The 14,304-nt window shown below is 38.3% G+C and overlaps 1 protein-coding gene across 3 annotated transcripts in view; it reads left to right on the plus strand.

Moving 5' to 3' along the window:
- Positions 1–6,614: 6,614 nt before the first annotated feature.
- LOC114647005 (polycomb group RING finger protein 5-B) overlaps positions 6,615–14,304 on the plus strand; it is a 123,580-nt gene continuing 115,890 nt past the window's right edge. The window contains exons 1-2 of one of the 3 annotated variants that reach the window (XM_051923098.1): positions 6,615–6,718; positions 13,703–14,009. In XM_051923098.1, the coding sequence (XP_051779058.1) occupies positions 13,898–14,009 (112 nt within the window). In that variant the 5' untranslated portion in view covers positions 6,615–6,718; positions 13,703–13,897. Of the gene's footprint in view, positions 6,719–6,747; positions 7,126–7,338; positions 7,466–13,702; positions 14,010–14,304 lie in introns of those variants that run through there. The other 2 variants (XM_028795459.2, XM_028795460.2) reach the window with 2 other exon arrangements.

Consider the following 14,304-nt stretch of genomic DNA (forward strand, 5'->3'; position numbering starts at 1 on the left):
GCCAGCCAATCCGATGAAAGGACCCCTCTTTCTCACGATTCCTGCGATCCTCCATCAGGGATGACTTTACCTTAGGCAGGCAAAACAACTTGGCAGGTGGGCCGTGGCACCAAGTGCCACATTTGAGTACCGAGAGGAGAAACAGAATAGGTGAGGGTCAGTATCCAATTCTAACTATCATGTTACTTATGTTTTAGTGCTAATGACTAACAACAGAGATGCAGTATGTACAGTTAATCAGCAGCTCTAGTCAGGATATGCTAAACTGAAGTAGTGAGTCTTCAGCCGGGATTTAAAAGCTAAGACCGAAGGGGCATCTCTTATAGTAGCAGGCAGACCATTCCACAGTTTAGGGGCCCTGTAACTAAAAGCTCGACCTCCCATTGTTCTTTTATTAATCCTTGGAACCATAAGCAGACCAGCATCTTGAGATCTTAATGTGCGCTCTGGTTTGTAAGTCATGATAAGTTCAGACAAGTAAGCCGGACCTCGGCCATTTAATGCTTTATATGTTAAACTACTACTACTAGTATGACTGTATGACCAAACTTAGAAAAATGAAACAAAATATATTAGCCTTAAACAGAACTTTTCTTAAACAAGAACTTTTCTTTTCTTTAATATCATTTTTTCTCTAGTTTTTGTGTGAACTGTTTTGCGTTGAATTTTACTAAAACTTTTAAAAATGAAGATACTTGGTCTGTAGAATTATTTGACATGCATCTCACACTATTGCCAGAACAAACTAAAGGCTGCAGAACTTTAATAATAATTTGAGACAAACAGAGCTATATTTTTTGTCAGAAAGCTGTCATTAGAAGGCTTTGAACTGGAAAAAAAAATGCTGAACTACTGCAAGATACTGTGTTCTTCTCTTCTACCTATGCATGATCAGAAGATACTGTGCTCTTCTCTTCTACCTATGCATGATCAGAACTGAAAGCAAAGTCTCCATACCTGAATTTAAGGGGATGTACGAGATTGTGATAGAATATAAAGGCATCACGGATGATTGCTTATGCTTTTGCCTGAGATAAGGAAGCTTGACTTGTCTGTGTTGGTGGAACATCTCAATTGTGACATAGCTGTTGCCAAGAAGCTGTTTGTCTGGAAACACGCTGTCAGCTACTTGTGCATTTGTAAGATGTCCTAGCGGACCTCAAGTGGAGTTTCATGGAGTGATCTGAGTACAGATTCAAATCCAAAGAATGTGCTTAAGGATCTGAAAGATCATAAAGAAAAGGCAAGATCAGCTTTCCAATCTTATGACTGAAATCTAAAGCCGTAAAGACAATCCTACAAATTTTAGCTGTTTGAAATCTTTTGCGATACACACATTCAGAAATTAAACAAGATATATAAGCATTAAACAAGAACTTTTCTTTTCTTTAATATCAATTTTTTTCTTTATTTTTTGTGTGAACTGTTTTGCTTTGAATTTTACTAAAACTTTTCAAAACGAAAGATACTTGGTCTGTGGAATTACTTGAGCACGTGTCACACTATTGCCAGAACCATCATATGAAGAAACTAAAGGCTCCAGAACTTTGGTAATTTGGGACAAACACAGCTACAATGCCCTTTATACATCTTGCCATGCTGCTTCATTGCAATTACGCCACTGTTGTATTCTAGCCTTCCAACTCCAAGTTGTCTGGATTAATGAAGCTGGAGTAGTTTTAAATCCAAGCTAGGTAACTCCAGGTCTCCTTGCCCATGTTGCCCTTTCTTTCCATAAAGGTCCATGGCCCTCAGGGTTTATGAAGCATAGAGATCTCCAGTGCTCTCATCCTAGGCTTGGAGGAATGACTTCCAGCTACTGGCTTTTTCAAAATGACCATGCCTTTGAATCAATGTTCAGAATGTTCCATTAGATGTACAGAATTTGTAATCACACTGCCTATTTTTTAATAAAATATTTCTAATGCAATATATTTTAATCACAAAAAACTACAAAAAATGAACACCTGAGAAGAGTGGCCCATTCTAGCCACTGCCAGTCTTTATTACAGATCCTTTGGATGGGAGAATTTATGGGGACTATAAGGTCACAATTAGCCCATAGCTAAATGTTGATTCCTACCCTATTCACTATGCTCAAGATTTGTTTTTGAGACTTGATAATGGTAAAGAGAGAGAAAGAGAGAGAGGGGGGTTGGAAGCATGCACTGATACACTGCGTTGCCACACCCACCACAAGACAAACTACCTGAGGATCCCAAATTAGGACCTGAGTGCAGCAGTGCCACCAACACCCAAGATTTCCTGCAAGTTGGAGGTTCTGATTGAAGGGCTGGATGCAGGTTAACAGTTTAGTAATATTGATTTAGCACAAGCATATCAGCAAGCTGAACTGGATAAGGAAAGCAATGCAAATTTAAATATTAATACATGGAAGGGACTGTTCCAGGTGAACAAATTACCCCATGGAATAGTCTGTACCCCTTCCATTTATCTGTGCATAATAGACACAGTTTTACATGGTTTGAAAGGAGTGATCTGCTATTTGGATGACATTTTCGTTACTGGGCTTGACCAGGAGGAGCTCTTAAAAGAATCCAGAAGCTCTGCTGAACAGAATAAAGCAAAATGGGTTTAATGTTAATTCAGATAATTGCTCACTGTTTCAGAGTCAAGTGAAGCATTTAGGGCACATAATTATGGAAAATTTATTCCCAACCTTTCCACACTTGTGAAACCCATGACTGAGTTACTGCAGAAGGGACAAAAATGGTTGTTGTCAGACTGGGTGCATTCAGCTTTTGTGAAAACCAAGCAGCAACTGGTTAATTTTGATCCAAGCTTGCCTGTGTCCTTAACCTGTGATGCTCCCCTATAGTGTGGGAGCTGTTCTTGCACACTAGTACATAGATGGCACAGAGAGGCCCATTGCATATTGTTCTCCGAAAATCAGTAAGGCCGAGCAAAATTATTCAAGATCAAAAAGAACAAAAAGAAGGCACTTGCTATTGCTTTTGAACTGTTAAAATTTCATGAATATCTATATGGCACAAAAATCGACTTAGTCACTGATCACAAATCTCTAGTCAAACATTTAAGTCCAAAATCAGCAATTCCCACTTTAGCTGCTGCAAGACTACAAAAATGGACATTAATCTTGGCATTTTATCAATATGAGATTCAATTTAAAAAAACTGCCAAGCATGGGAATGCTGATGCATTATCAAGACTGCCATTAAAAGTGATTGGTCCAAATTCAAGCTTAAAATACAAAGTGTCTTTCTCAGATGGTCCTCCAGTTTCAGCAGCAGATATTGCTCGAGTAACAGCTAGAGATTCAACTTTGAAGAAGGTGAAATTCTATACACACAGAGTGTGTGGCCGGAGCATCTAAGTGAGGATGATTTGAAGCCTTATTTTCTAAGGAGAACAGAGCTCACAGTATGTAGCGAGCGCCCTCTTCTACGTGGTGGTATGCTGGGGAGGCAGCATTAAGAAGAAAGACGCCTCACGCCTGGACAAACTGGTGAGGAAGGCAGGCTCTATTGTTGGCATGGAGCTAGACAGTTTGACATCTGTGGCAGAGCGACGGGTGCTCAGCAGGCTCCTATCAGTTATGGAAAATCCACTGCATCCACTAAACAGTGTCATCTCTAGACAGAGGAGCAGCTTCAGCGACAGACTGTTGACACTGTCCTGCTCCACTGACAGACTCAGGAGAACGTTCCTCCCCCAAACTATGCGACTCTTCAATTCCACCCGGGGGGGGTAAACGTTAACATTATATAAAGTTATTGTCTGTTTTTACCTGCATTATTATCAAACTTTAATTTAATATTGTTTTTTGTATCAGTAAGGTGCTGCTGGAGTAAGTGAATTTCCCCTTGGGGTTAATAAAGTATCTATCTATCTATCTATCTATCTATCTATCTATCTATCTATCTATCTATCTATCTATCTATCTATCTATCTATCTATCTATCTATCTATCTATCTATCTATCTATCTATCTATCTATCTATCTATCATAGAACAATTGTGTAAACTGGGGGCTGAGAGTGGTAATTCCAGCATTGTTACATAGTACCTTTCTGGACAAGTCACATGGGGAACACTCAGGAATAGTTAAAATGAAAGTGTTAACCTGGACTCGTTTTTGGTGGCCAGGATTGGATAGGCAGACAGAGGAGAGGATGGCTGTATGCAGATTCTGTCAAGAAAATAGGAATCTGCAAGAAAGCACCTGTACATTCTTGGAGTTGGGCAGAAAGACTCAGGCAGAGGATTCACTTGGATTTTTTGCGAAAAAAATGGACAGATATTTTTAGTGTTGGTGGATGCCTTTTCTAGGTGGGTCAAGATTGAAAAGATGAATGCCACTACTACCACTGGATTGGTTGATATTTTGCTGCCAATCAATGGTTTTCTGGAAGAGACAGTGGTCGTCAGACAATGGTCCACTAGTTAAGTCAGCTTAATTTGTTGAGTTCCTTAGACTAAATGCAGTAATACACAAGACTTTAGTGCCCAATGGAGCTGCAGAAAGTATGGTGCAAACATTCAAATTAGAATTGGAAAAACAAACAGGGTGACACAGATCATTAAAGCAAAAGATAGCTAATTTCTTGTTTGCTTTTGTTTCATCCTGGGAATGACATTAATCTGCATCTTGCCCTGCAAGCAGGTCCTCCAACTTATGGGGAAAACTTGGGGGTTGGTGGCAGGATTGGCACTCCAGCCACCGTAAAAAACCTCACACTGTTCCAGTGTGGTGCTGAGGTGTCATCTGTTGCACTTGGGTCCCATTCCAGAGGGTTTGTCGTATGGTGGGTGCAGCAACACGCTATCAGTGAATGCTCCCAACCTTATTGTACCACACCTCATGTCACAACTGCCTTGCCAGTCTACCAGCCAGACACAGTGGTCTGTATGATTTATTTTAATGAATTGTAAAGTCTAAAGATTTTTGGTAGGTTTCTAGCTATGTTCATACTGTGAAATTCGTAAACCTGGAAATTTCCCAGAGATATATTAGGTTGAGTCTCCCTTATAGTTCATACTGTCTAAAATGAGTCAGAATGGGTTTTTCACTTGGGAAATGGCCTGTTTTAAACCATCTACGGTGTTGTATTCCATATGGTTTATAAAATTCAAACAACAATGCCAAATATTGTTCCTGATGCTTAAAACAAAGACGGGGATACCAGCATGACTTCATTACTCTGAATGAATCTGGGTCTGGCAAAGCACTGCATTGTGATATTAAATAAAGTTGAAATCCAGCACTAGCCAACAACGAGCAGACCAATGTTAAATATTTAAAAAAGAGAGACTGAGTTTACTGTATGTTACAAAAATCATACTGAAATTGGGCTTACAAATCGTATTGTGCAAGACTGGCACGCTTTATTTTTTTAATTTTTGCATATTTTCTGAGGTTTGTTTTTTAATCATTATATGGAACAATTTAATATATTTGTACACTTGCCTCAAAATAGATAAAAAGAAACTGAAATAAATTGTTTAGCAGTTCATCATTTGCTTAATAAGTTTGAGTGCATGAAACACTATGTTAGCCAATGAAAAACATTTGAAAAATAGGTTTCTTTGACATTCAATGTGTTTTTATTGCGAATGCATCACATTTCAAACTAATTTCCTGTATGATGTTAATATATTTCTCCTCTGTTCCTGTGGGTGTCCTCTCATAGTACTAAAAAATCTGCACTGAGATTGATTTGATGCCAGTTTTTAACCATTTATCAACTATGAAACCTGGTTAAACCATTTTATGGTTGTGGGAGTACTAGAAGCTAGCAGGAATTCACATAGAACGAAAAGACAGGACACAAAGTACACTTGTTCATATAAGTCCATCTGATAAGCATATCTTTGAATGTGGGAGGAAAGCCAGAATACCAGGGGAAAGTCCACAAAAACTCAGGGAGGATGTGCAAACTGCACACAGACAGCAACCCAACTGGGAACTGAAGAAACTGTAGTACTGTACTAACATCTGTGTAGTGTGGCTCCACTCATCAGCATCTTGGATTTGAAATATTTGTAATTCTTTCCTTTGGCATTTTGTTCTTGGAAGCCATATGTAATAGTTAAATTAGTTTTTCAAAATTGAATAATCAAATATGTGTTACCATACAATGCTTTGTTTTTTTAAACTTTGCTTTACCAATTTCTTTTATCTTGTGATTAATTGTTGACTGTAATGACAATATGTTGATATTAAATAACCACGAGGAAAACTAGCTAAAATGAACATGTGTTGTACGAGTTATAGTCATGGTAATGAACAAAATATATTTAAAAAACCACGTGTTGTCTTGAAATTAGTTTTCTTGTCTAATGCATCGAGACATCATTCTATAATAATCAGGCAATTCCAGAAAAATGAATGTTATGAAAACATATCCGACTAAAAATAACCCGTTACTACAACTCCCGGTTGTGAAAATCATTCGCGTTCCATATAGTACGTATGACGGAAAAACAACATACGTAGGGGGTTCCACTCCTAAAACACTACAAAAATATCACAGTACCGCGTTTGGCCCGCATGACGTTAGCGGCAACTTCGTCCATAGCGGCACGCCAGAGTATTGTCGTCCCACGTGAAAAGGCACGCGCCCGCAGCCCGTGGGGCGCGCCAAGCGGAGTCCCGAGAGAAGCGGCCGCTCGAGAAGGAGCAGCGCTCGGGCGAAATTTGGATGCTTACGGAACGGCTTATGTAACGATCCGCCCGGTACGCTGATCTTTCACCTGCATTGTCGTGCGGATTTAAAGCGTAGTGACAGGGCTGCGTTGCAGCGGCACAGCGCTGCGTTCTTAGACCTGCAATCGCCTTTTCTCTGGAAGCCTCTGTTGATATAGTTACTGTAGTAGTTGGTAATTGAAGGCTGCGCCCTAGTTTGTGTCCAATCAGAGAGTATGTGCTGTGGAATGAATAAGGCAGCAATGCGTAAACAAGCGCCGGGAAACTCCTCCGCCCCTTTCTCGATGAGTCTCGCACTGTGAAGCTAGTTCCGTATTCTCCACTACTTTATAATACAACATCATTCACTCACAGTAACAACCCTGAGAATATACAGTAGTGAATTTACAGCCGAGCCCCACGGCCATGGCCTCTTCAAAATAAAAAACACAAGAAAGGTAAGGGATGCGGTTTACTTCCTAAATGAATCAATAAAGACATTCCTCTCCATAAATAAATAAATAAATCCAGCACGCCGATGCCGTAAATTGTGTTTCGTTTTCAAGGGGGTAGCAAAGTTTTTTGGGGGGGGGAGCAGGGAGGAGGGGGGGATGCTGGACTGGGACGTGCGATCATGTGTCATATAGATCAAGTTGCCAGGCATGTGAGTTCGACCTTGTTAGCCGATAGCGCGGGGGTTACGGAGAGAGAGAGCGAGCGAGCGAGAGAGAGAGGGAGGGCGAGCTGCCTGAAAGTAACCCATAGAGAAACTACAGACCCCCATCTGTTTGGAAAGTGGTACTTTTTCCATCGATTTTCTACCAGATCTCGCGTGTGTCGTACGGATTCGTATGTGGTTCGCGTTTAACGTGGTTGAGGCAACTGATCATTTCGAGGCGTTTTTTTAGTGCTATAACCTGGTTTAAATAAGCTGACGCACATTGTGACGCTTGTGGCTTCCTGGTGATGAGGGGACAGATAACAGTACATTCACAGTTTAACAGTAGAAAGCGAAGCAAGCCGAGAATTTCTTTGCTGCGTATTGAGGATTTTTCTAGCAATCCCATGCATGACCAACTCACGGGCAAAGGGAACGCATACAACGTGTGACACAAAATTCGCGAAGATGACTCTCGATGTCGCTTCCTTACATATATTTGTGTATGAAAGAGACATTTCGGTAATACGTATAATGCGTACATGTTTTAAACAAGCACACGTTCAACGCGTGTTAGTTAACGTCGATTGCACGCTAACACTCTAATGACAGCTTGCATAAACATTGAAACACGGGAAATACATAGATCGATGTGTGCCCGCTTTGACTGTCGCGAATAGTGCAGGTGCAGGTGTATTGAGGAAGAAATTACGCGAATGGGCCACTGTACGGCAGCACACCTGCGCACTAACGCAGACGCCCACAAGGAGCATGTCGGGTTACCGTCGGGTCAGTAGGTCCTGGGGATGTGGCGGTGTGGGGGGCCGAGTTGCACTTTTGGGTCCTTGTCCTTTGTCCTTTTAGGGGAGGGGGCAGCCGTATCTAACGGAAGTTGAACATATCTTCGAATTCAGCTCCAAACAATAGGTAATTGTGTTAGTGTATTGCTTTCAAAGTTTCCGTGTCCTGAGGACTTACACAAAACGGCCTTAAGATGCTTACTAATAGTAATTATCATACGCCACAGTTTCCTTTTATTACTGCTGGAGGTCATAGTCCTTTGGCTTGTAATTTTACTTTACCAGTCATTTTTGTGCTAGTTTGTGGAAGTCGAATTTATCGGTGAATATATTATGTTGAATTTTGTAAATCCTTTGGAGGGATTTGTGAACTTTTAAGTTGGAATGTTACTTTTCAGTTTGAAATGCTTAATTTCTCAACATTTGATCCGAAAATGACGAGTGAAATTTTTTACTTACCAGGGCGTATTAAATGGCATATGTTTATTTTTTAGTCTCCGTAGTACATGTTAACAACTGCTTAAACATAAAGAAAATTGCAAAACGAGTGCAAATCTAGACAGTCCTAACTTTTCTGCCGGTTACTTTAATATAGTTTGATTCCAAGGCATTACAGTAGTTATTTGTAATTTACACAGTATAAATAAACAATACTAATCAAAAAATCTTTTGTATAATAGAATTAAAAGTAGACATTATGACAGGGCACTTTACAGCGATTGTTAATACTTGTTTTAAAAATAGATACTTTATTAATCCCAAGGGGAAAGTCTCAGACTGTACTCCAGCAGCAGCAGCATACTGATAAAAGAAAAATATTAAAGAGTGAGAACAATGCAGGTATACAGACAGACAATATTAATATCTTTGTATAATGTTAACGTTTAACCCCCCCCCCCCCCCCCCGGGTGGAATTGAAGAGCCGCATAGTGTGGTGGAGGAACGATCCCCTCAGTCTGTCAGTGGAGCAGGACATTGACAGCAGTCTGTCGCTGAAGCTGCTCCTCTGTCTGGAGATGATACTGTTCAGTGGATTCTCCATGATAAAAATGGATAATATACTAATATTTTACAATAGATAATAATACAATATTAGAAGTAAACACATATATAATACATTAATAAAATGCTTTACAGTTGTATATATCATGAAGAACTTTGGTGTATACCCAACTGATTTGTAACCAGCAAGTGTCAACCTGAGTGATGTAACTCTAGGACAGATAGAGCAGTTAAAGTGGATATATAGTAATAGAACAGGGTGAAAAAATCTAAATAGAGCTTCAAGGTGAATCTTTTAACACAATAAATAAAACTCCTCCCATCCATTCATGAAAACCATTCATGAAAACTACATAATTCACTTATTTGTCTTGGTGAGTCAGAATTTCTACAGAAGACCTAAGCACAAGGCAGGAACCAACTATAGACTTGGTTTCATTCTGCTCAAAATCCTGCAGAAATTAAAGGTCTGCAGACTCCACATTCCAATAAAATTAAAGGTCTACAAACTTCTTGGCTACTTTACAACAGTGTACATACTTGACTTTTGATCCTCAACAGACAAGGAGGCATGGCATTGGTGTACTCCGGGGCAATACATCTTTTAACAGTTAACTGACATTGGCCACATTTTTCTGTTTGAAAAATTTGTAAAAATTAGGATTGCGTTAGTGGAGAATTCTTAAAAGTTAACAGTGTACCAGTTTCGTGACTGTGAGAGAGACATGGCTTTCTAGCCCCAGGAATGGCATAACACCATTTTGAAGGAATGATTCCTCTGTGCTTTAAAAAATACTTTTTATTTATATATTTATTTTTTCCATAATGTGAAAACCACACTGCTTTGAAAAACAAATGTGCTGCTGAACATCATCATATCACAAATGTCAATACCAATGTATAGTGGTTATGAGTAGATGCCATCGGTTTTAATTTACCAAAAGCCTGACCAGTGTCTTTTGTAAAAAAAAAAAAAATAACCCCAAACTAGAGACACATTTCCCTGTCCAACACAAAAATCAACACATGCATAGTACATCCATTTAAAAAATTATCAAGAGTAGTCTGTCATCAAGTGAAGTAATATTTTGTAAATTGTAGGTGATTGCAAATATTTAAATTTAATTCACAGTTCTATTAAATCAAGCAGTGAATTATAGTTGGGTTATATTGGCTGAACCTGAAGAAATGCAATTCTGTTTTTTCACAGGTGTGTTAAGCACTATTTGTCAAGATAGATCCTTCTTATCATGATAGTTTGACTAGTTGCTTATCACGCATGAAAACCCCCGTAAGTTCAGTTCTCCAAAAGAAAAAGCCATAGACACCAATTTGTTTTCTCTTTTCTGCAGTTACTGGTTCATTTAAGCATGTACTATGGAGGCTGCGGACATTTCAATCAATTAAATGCCTTTGAGAAAAATACAGTAACTTTTAAGTTTGTCAGTTAACCTGTTTGAAGTGTTGATTGATGTACAGCTTGTTGAGTACAGCATAAGAGTTTTAGGCCATCTAATCATAACTGAGAATTTATTCTTACCAATAAGGGTGACCAGCGTCCATGAAAGGATGTTTTTGTAAACTTTTTATGTTTCTTTTATTGTTATTAGTCATTCCATATAAGTAGAAACCACAGACTACTATACTATATAGTATTGTAATATTATTATCTCAGTTGTTAGGTTTTTTACTTGCATTCCTTTTTTGGCCCTGGAACTCAAATTAAAAAATGTGTGTACTTCAAATCTTGACATACGAAGCCCCTTAAACTTTGCTACTAGAATATCCACCAATCATGAAACATGCTTGCTTTAGCCCATTATCATAAGGACCAGAGACCATCCCTGTGTTATGGGGCACAAAGTAATTGACTGGCACTGCTGTATTCTGAAGTTATGTTTTTATTAGTAGTTTTGCTTAGACAGGCAGCAAACTAGTGAAGAGCGGTAGATGCTACATTTAATGTTGTTTAAAGTACTAGGTCTTACTCAGAAGTACCCTGTTTTCACTGTATTGTTATCGTAATTCAACTATAAAGACAGGAATACCCTGGAACTTGTTCAAACAGTTGTGATCATGCTGAGTTACTGTGAATTTCAGAATTAAGTTAATAATAAACACAATATGTGTGACATCCTTGAAATAAGTATTTCATGGAAAGCATTGTGTAGTATTTGGTTCATTCTTTGTTGGACTGACATGTTTATAGGAATTGCCATAAGTAAACTTGTTTCAGTATGTGATTCATACTTTAGTTTGGAATCAGTGTGCCATAAAGCAAATACAAATACAGCCTTTTTTGCACATAAATATGTTTTTAGTTTGAAAAGTATAAATTAAAATTATTTTTCTAAGTTTCAATGAACTTTAGATATTCAATAAGTGTGGGCTTTGTTAGAAATGCCAATAGTCAAACTCATTTCCTCTTTCATTTTCCTGTAAATTAAGGCAGTGTAAAAGCAGATACAGTATGTGATATAGTTACATTTTTATTTATGTATGTGCTTACATGTTTTTTTCCTTGTAATTTCTAATACAGAAAATGATCTTGTAGTTTAACTTGTTGCATTTAATTATACTTGCTGGATTTGTACTTTGCCCAGTGGTGTTGTGTTCTGCTGTTTGCACAATATAAAATAAAAATTGATTACTTGATAAATGGTTGTAGTTCAGCAGAATTGTATTAAAAAGCCCTGGACTATAATCAAATTTTTTGATGGTGGTATTCACACAGTGATGTACACTCACATTTACAGAAACTTAGAGTAACCGATCAACCTAATATACACATCTTTGGGTTGAAAACTAGAGTACCTGGAGAAAAATTCTTTACAATGACCAGGCCAATATTTGAAGCCAGTCTCCAGGAACATGATGCACCTTTGTGAGCCACTGTACTGCCCAATGTATTGCATTTACTATAGGAAATTTCTGACTGACCTATGACTGCATGGTTGGTCGTACTTGTTCAGTTGTTCAGTGTTAGGTTAGAGGTATTTCAAGATTACAATTAGGTAACAGGCGCTAACACAAAGTTGTCATATATTCTGCTATCACTAATATCCTTTGTCATGTTAGAACTCTTTTTTAAGAAAAAGACATCTCAAAGAAAAAATATTTGTCTATAAAAATTCAGTTTTGAGTCTGAATTATGAGAATCTGATATTTTAGCAATAATAACAATATCAAAATACACCAGAAAGATTGTATAGATAAAAAATAAATCATACAGAAATCATTTTTGAATCTGACTTATGTTTTGGATAGGATGATTTTTGACATTGTTTACAACTTGTAAAGTCTCAAGGAAGAAAGTAAAAATGAAACTGGAAGTATTTTTAATGTTGAAAATCTTGTGTTAAATCCTGGAATGTTTGAAGACACAACTTCTTTAAAACAATAGTTTTAAGTATTATTTTCCTTTTTTATTACTTTAAGATTGCTTGTGGTACAATGCAGTAAAGTCCATAGTATAAAACTATAATTTAGTTTGCATATACAGTAATCCCTCCTCCATCGCGGGGGTTGCGTTCCAGAGCCACCCACGAAATAAGAAAATCCGCGACGTAGAAACCATATGTTTATATGGTTATTTTTATATTGTCATGCTTGGGTCACAGATTTGCGCAGAAACACAGGAGGTTGTAGAGAGACAGGAACGTTATTCAAACACTGCAAACAAACATTTGTCTCTTTTTCAAAAGTTTAAACTGTTCTCCATGACAAGACAGAGATGACAGTTCTGTCTCACAATTAAAAGAATGCAAACATATCTTCCTCTTCAAAGGAGTGCGCGTCAGGAGCACAGACTGTCAGAAAGACAGAGGAAAGCAAACAAATCAATAGGGCTGTTTGGCTTTTAAGTATGCGAAGCACTGCCGGTACAAAGCTGTTGAAGGCGACAGCTCACACCCCCTCCGTCAGGAGCAGGGAGAGAGAGAGAGAGAGCGAGAGACAGAGAAAAACAAACAGTCAAAAATCAATACGTGCCCTTCGAGCTTTTAAGTATGCGAAGCACCATGCAGCATGTCGCTTCAGGAAGCAGCTGCACAGAAGATAGCAACGTGAAGATAATCTTTCAGCATTTTTAGACTAGCGTCCGTATCGTCTAGGTGTGCGAACAGCCCCCCTGCTCACACCCCCTACGTCAGGATCAGAGAAAGTCAGCGCAAGAGAGAGAGAGAGAGAAAAGTAAGTTGGGTAGCTTCTCAGCCATCTGCCAATAGCGTCCCTTGTATGAAATCAACTGGGCAAACCAACTGAGGAAGCATGTACCAGAAATTAAAAGACCCATTGTCCTCAGAAATCCGCAAACCAGCAAAAAATCCACGATATATATTTAAATATGCTTACATATAAAATCCGTGATAGAGTGAAGCCGCGAAAGGCGAAGCGCGATATAGCGAGGGATCACTGTATTATATTCAAGAAAAATAGCACCTGATTTCATATTTAGGTATTTGAGAAAATAAGTATGTTAAAATAACGTGTATGTTTTATATAAGGAGTTTCTCAAAATATATACTGATACAGATTAGTTTATTTCTTCATTTATTTGTTTATTTTTACTTTCAGGTAGCCTTCTACAGATTTTTTGACCTTCTGTTTTGAAGAATGCATTACTTACTAGATGAAGACTTCATTGACATGAGGCTAATGCTGGGAATACCCTGGCTACCTACTGTAGCACAGCAGTTTCTGTGATTCTCTGTCACACTAGTCAAATCATCTTCCAACCTGAAGGGTCTACTGGTCTTATTAAGGCTAGACATGGCCACTCAGAGGAAACATTTGGTCAGAGATTTTAACCACTACATCACCTGTTACATCTGTAAGGGATACCTTATCAAGCCGACCACAGTGACCGAGTGTCTTCACACTTGTAAGTAGTATGCATTAAACTGTTGAGTTTGTTTATTAAATTGTATTACTGTATTGTGGTAATTATCAGTTTTTTTGTGTCTAAATGTTTATTGTTGTTTTTTCCCCAACAAGCCTATAACAAACATTTAGTTCTTCCTATTATAAATCCAAAATAGAATTAACGTATTCTATAAGCAAAACCTTTTATCACACTGCTATCAGGATGTTCTGAACCTGATATCAGAATTCACTTGATACCTCTCTGAATGAACGGGTAAGGGAACCATACCTTATTTTATCAAGTCTTTTCATTG

Source organism: Erpetoichthys calabaricus, chromosome 2, assembly GCF_900747795.2.
Source record: "Erpetoichthys calabaricus chromosome 2, fErpCal1.3, whole genome shotgun sequence".
In the NCBI taxonomy this organism is placed as follows: Eukaryota; Metazoa; Chordata; class Cladistia; order Polypteriformes; family Polypteridae; genus Erpetoichthys; species Erpetoichthys calabaricus.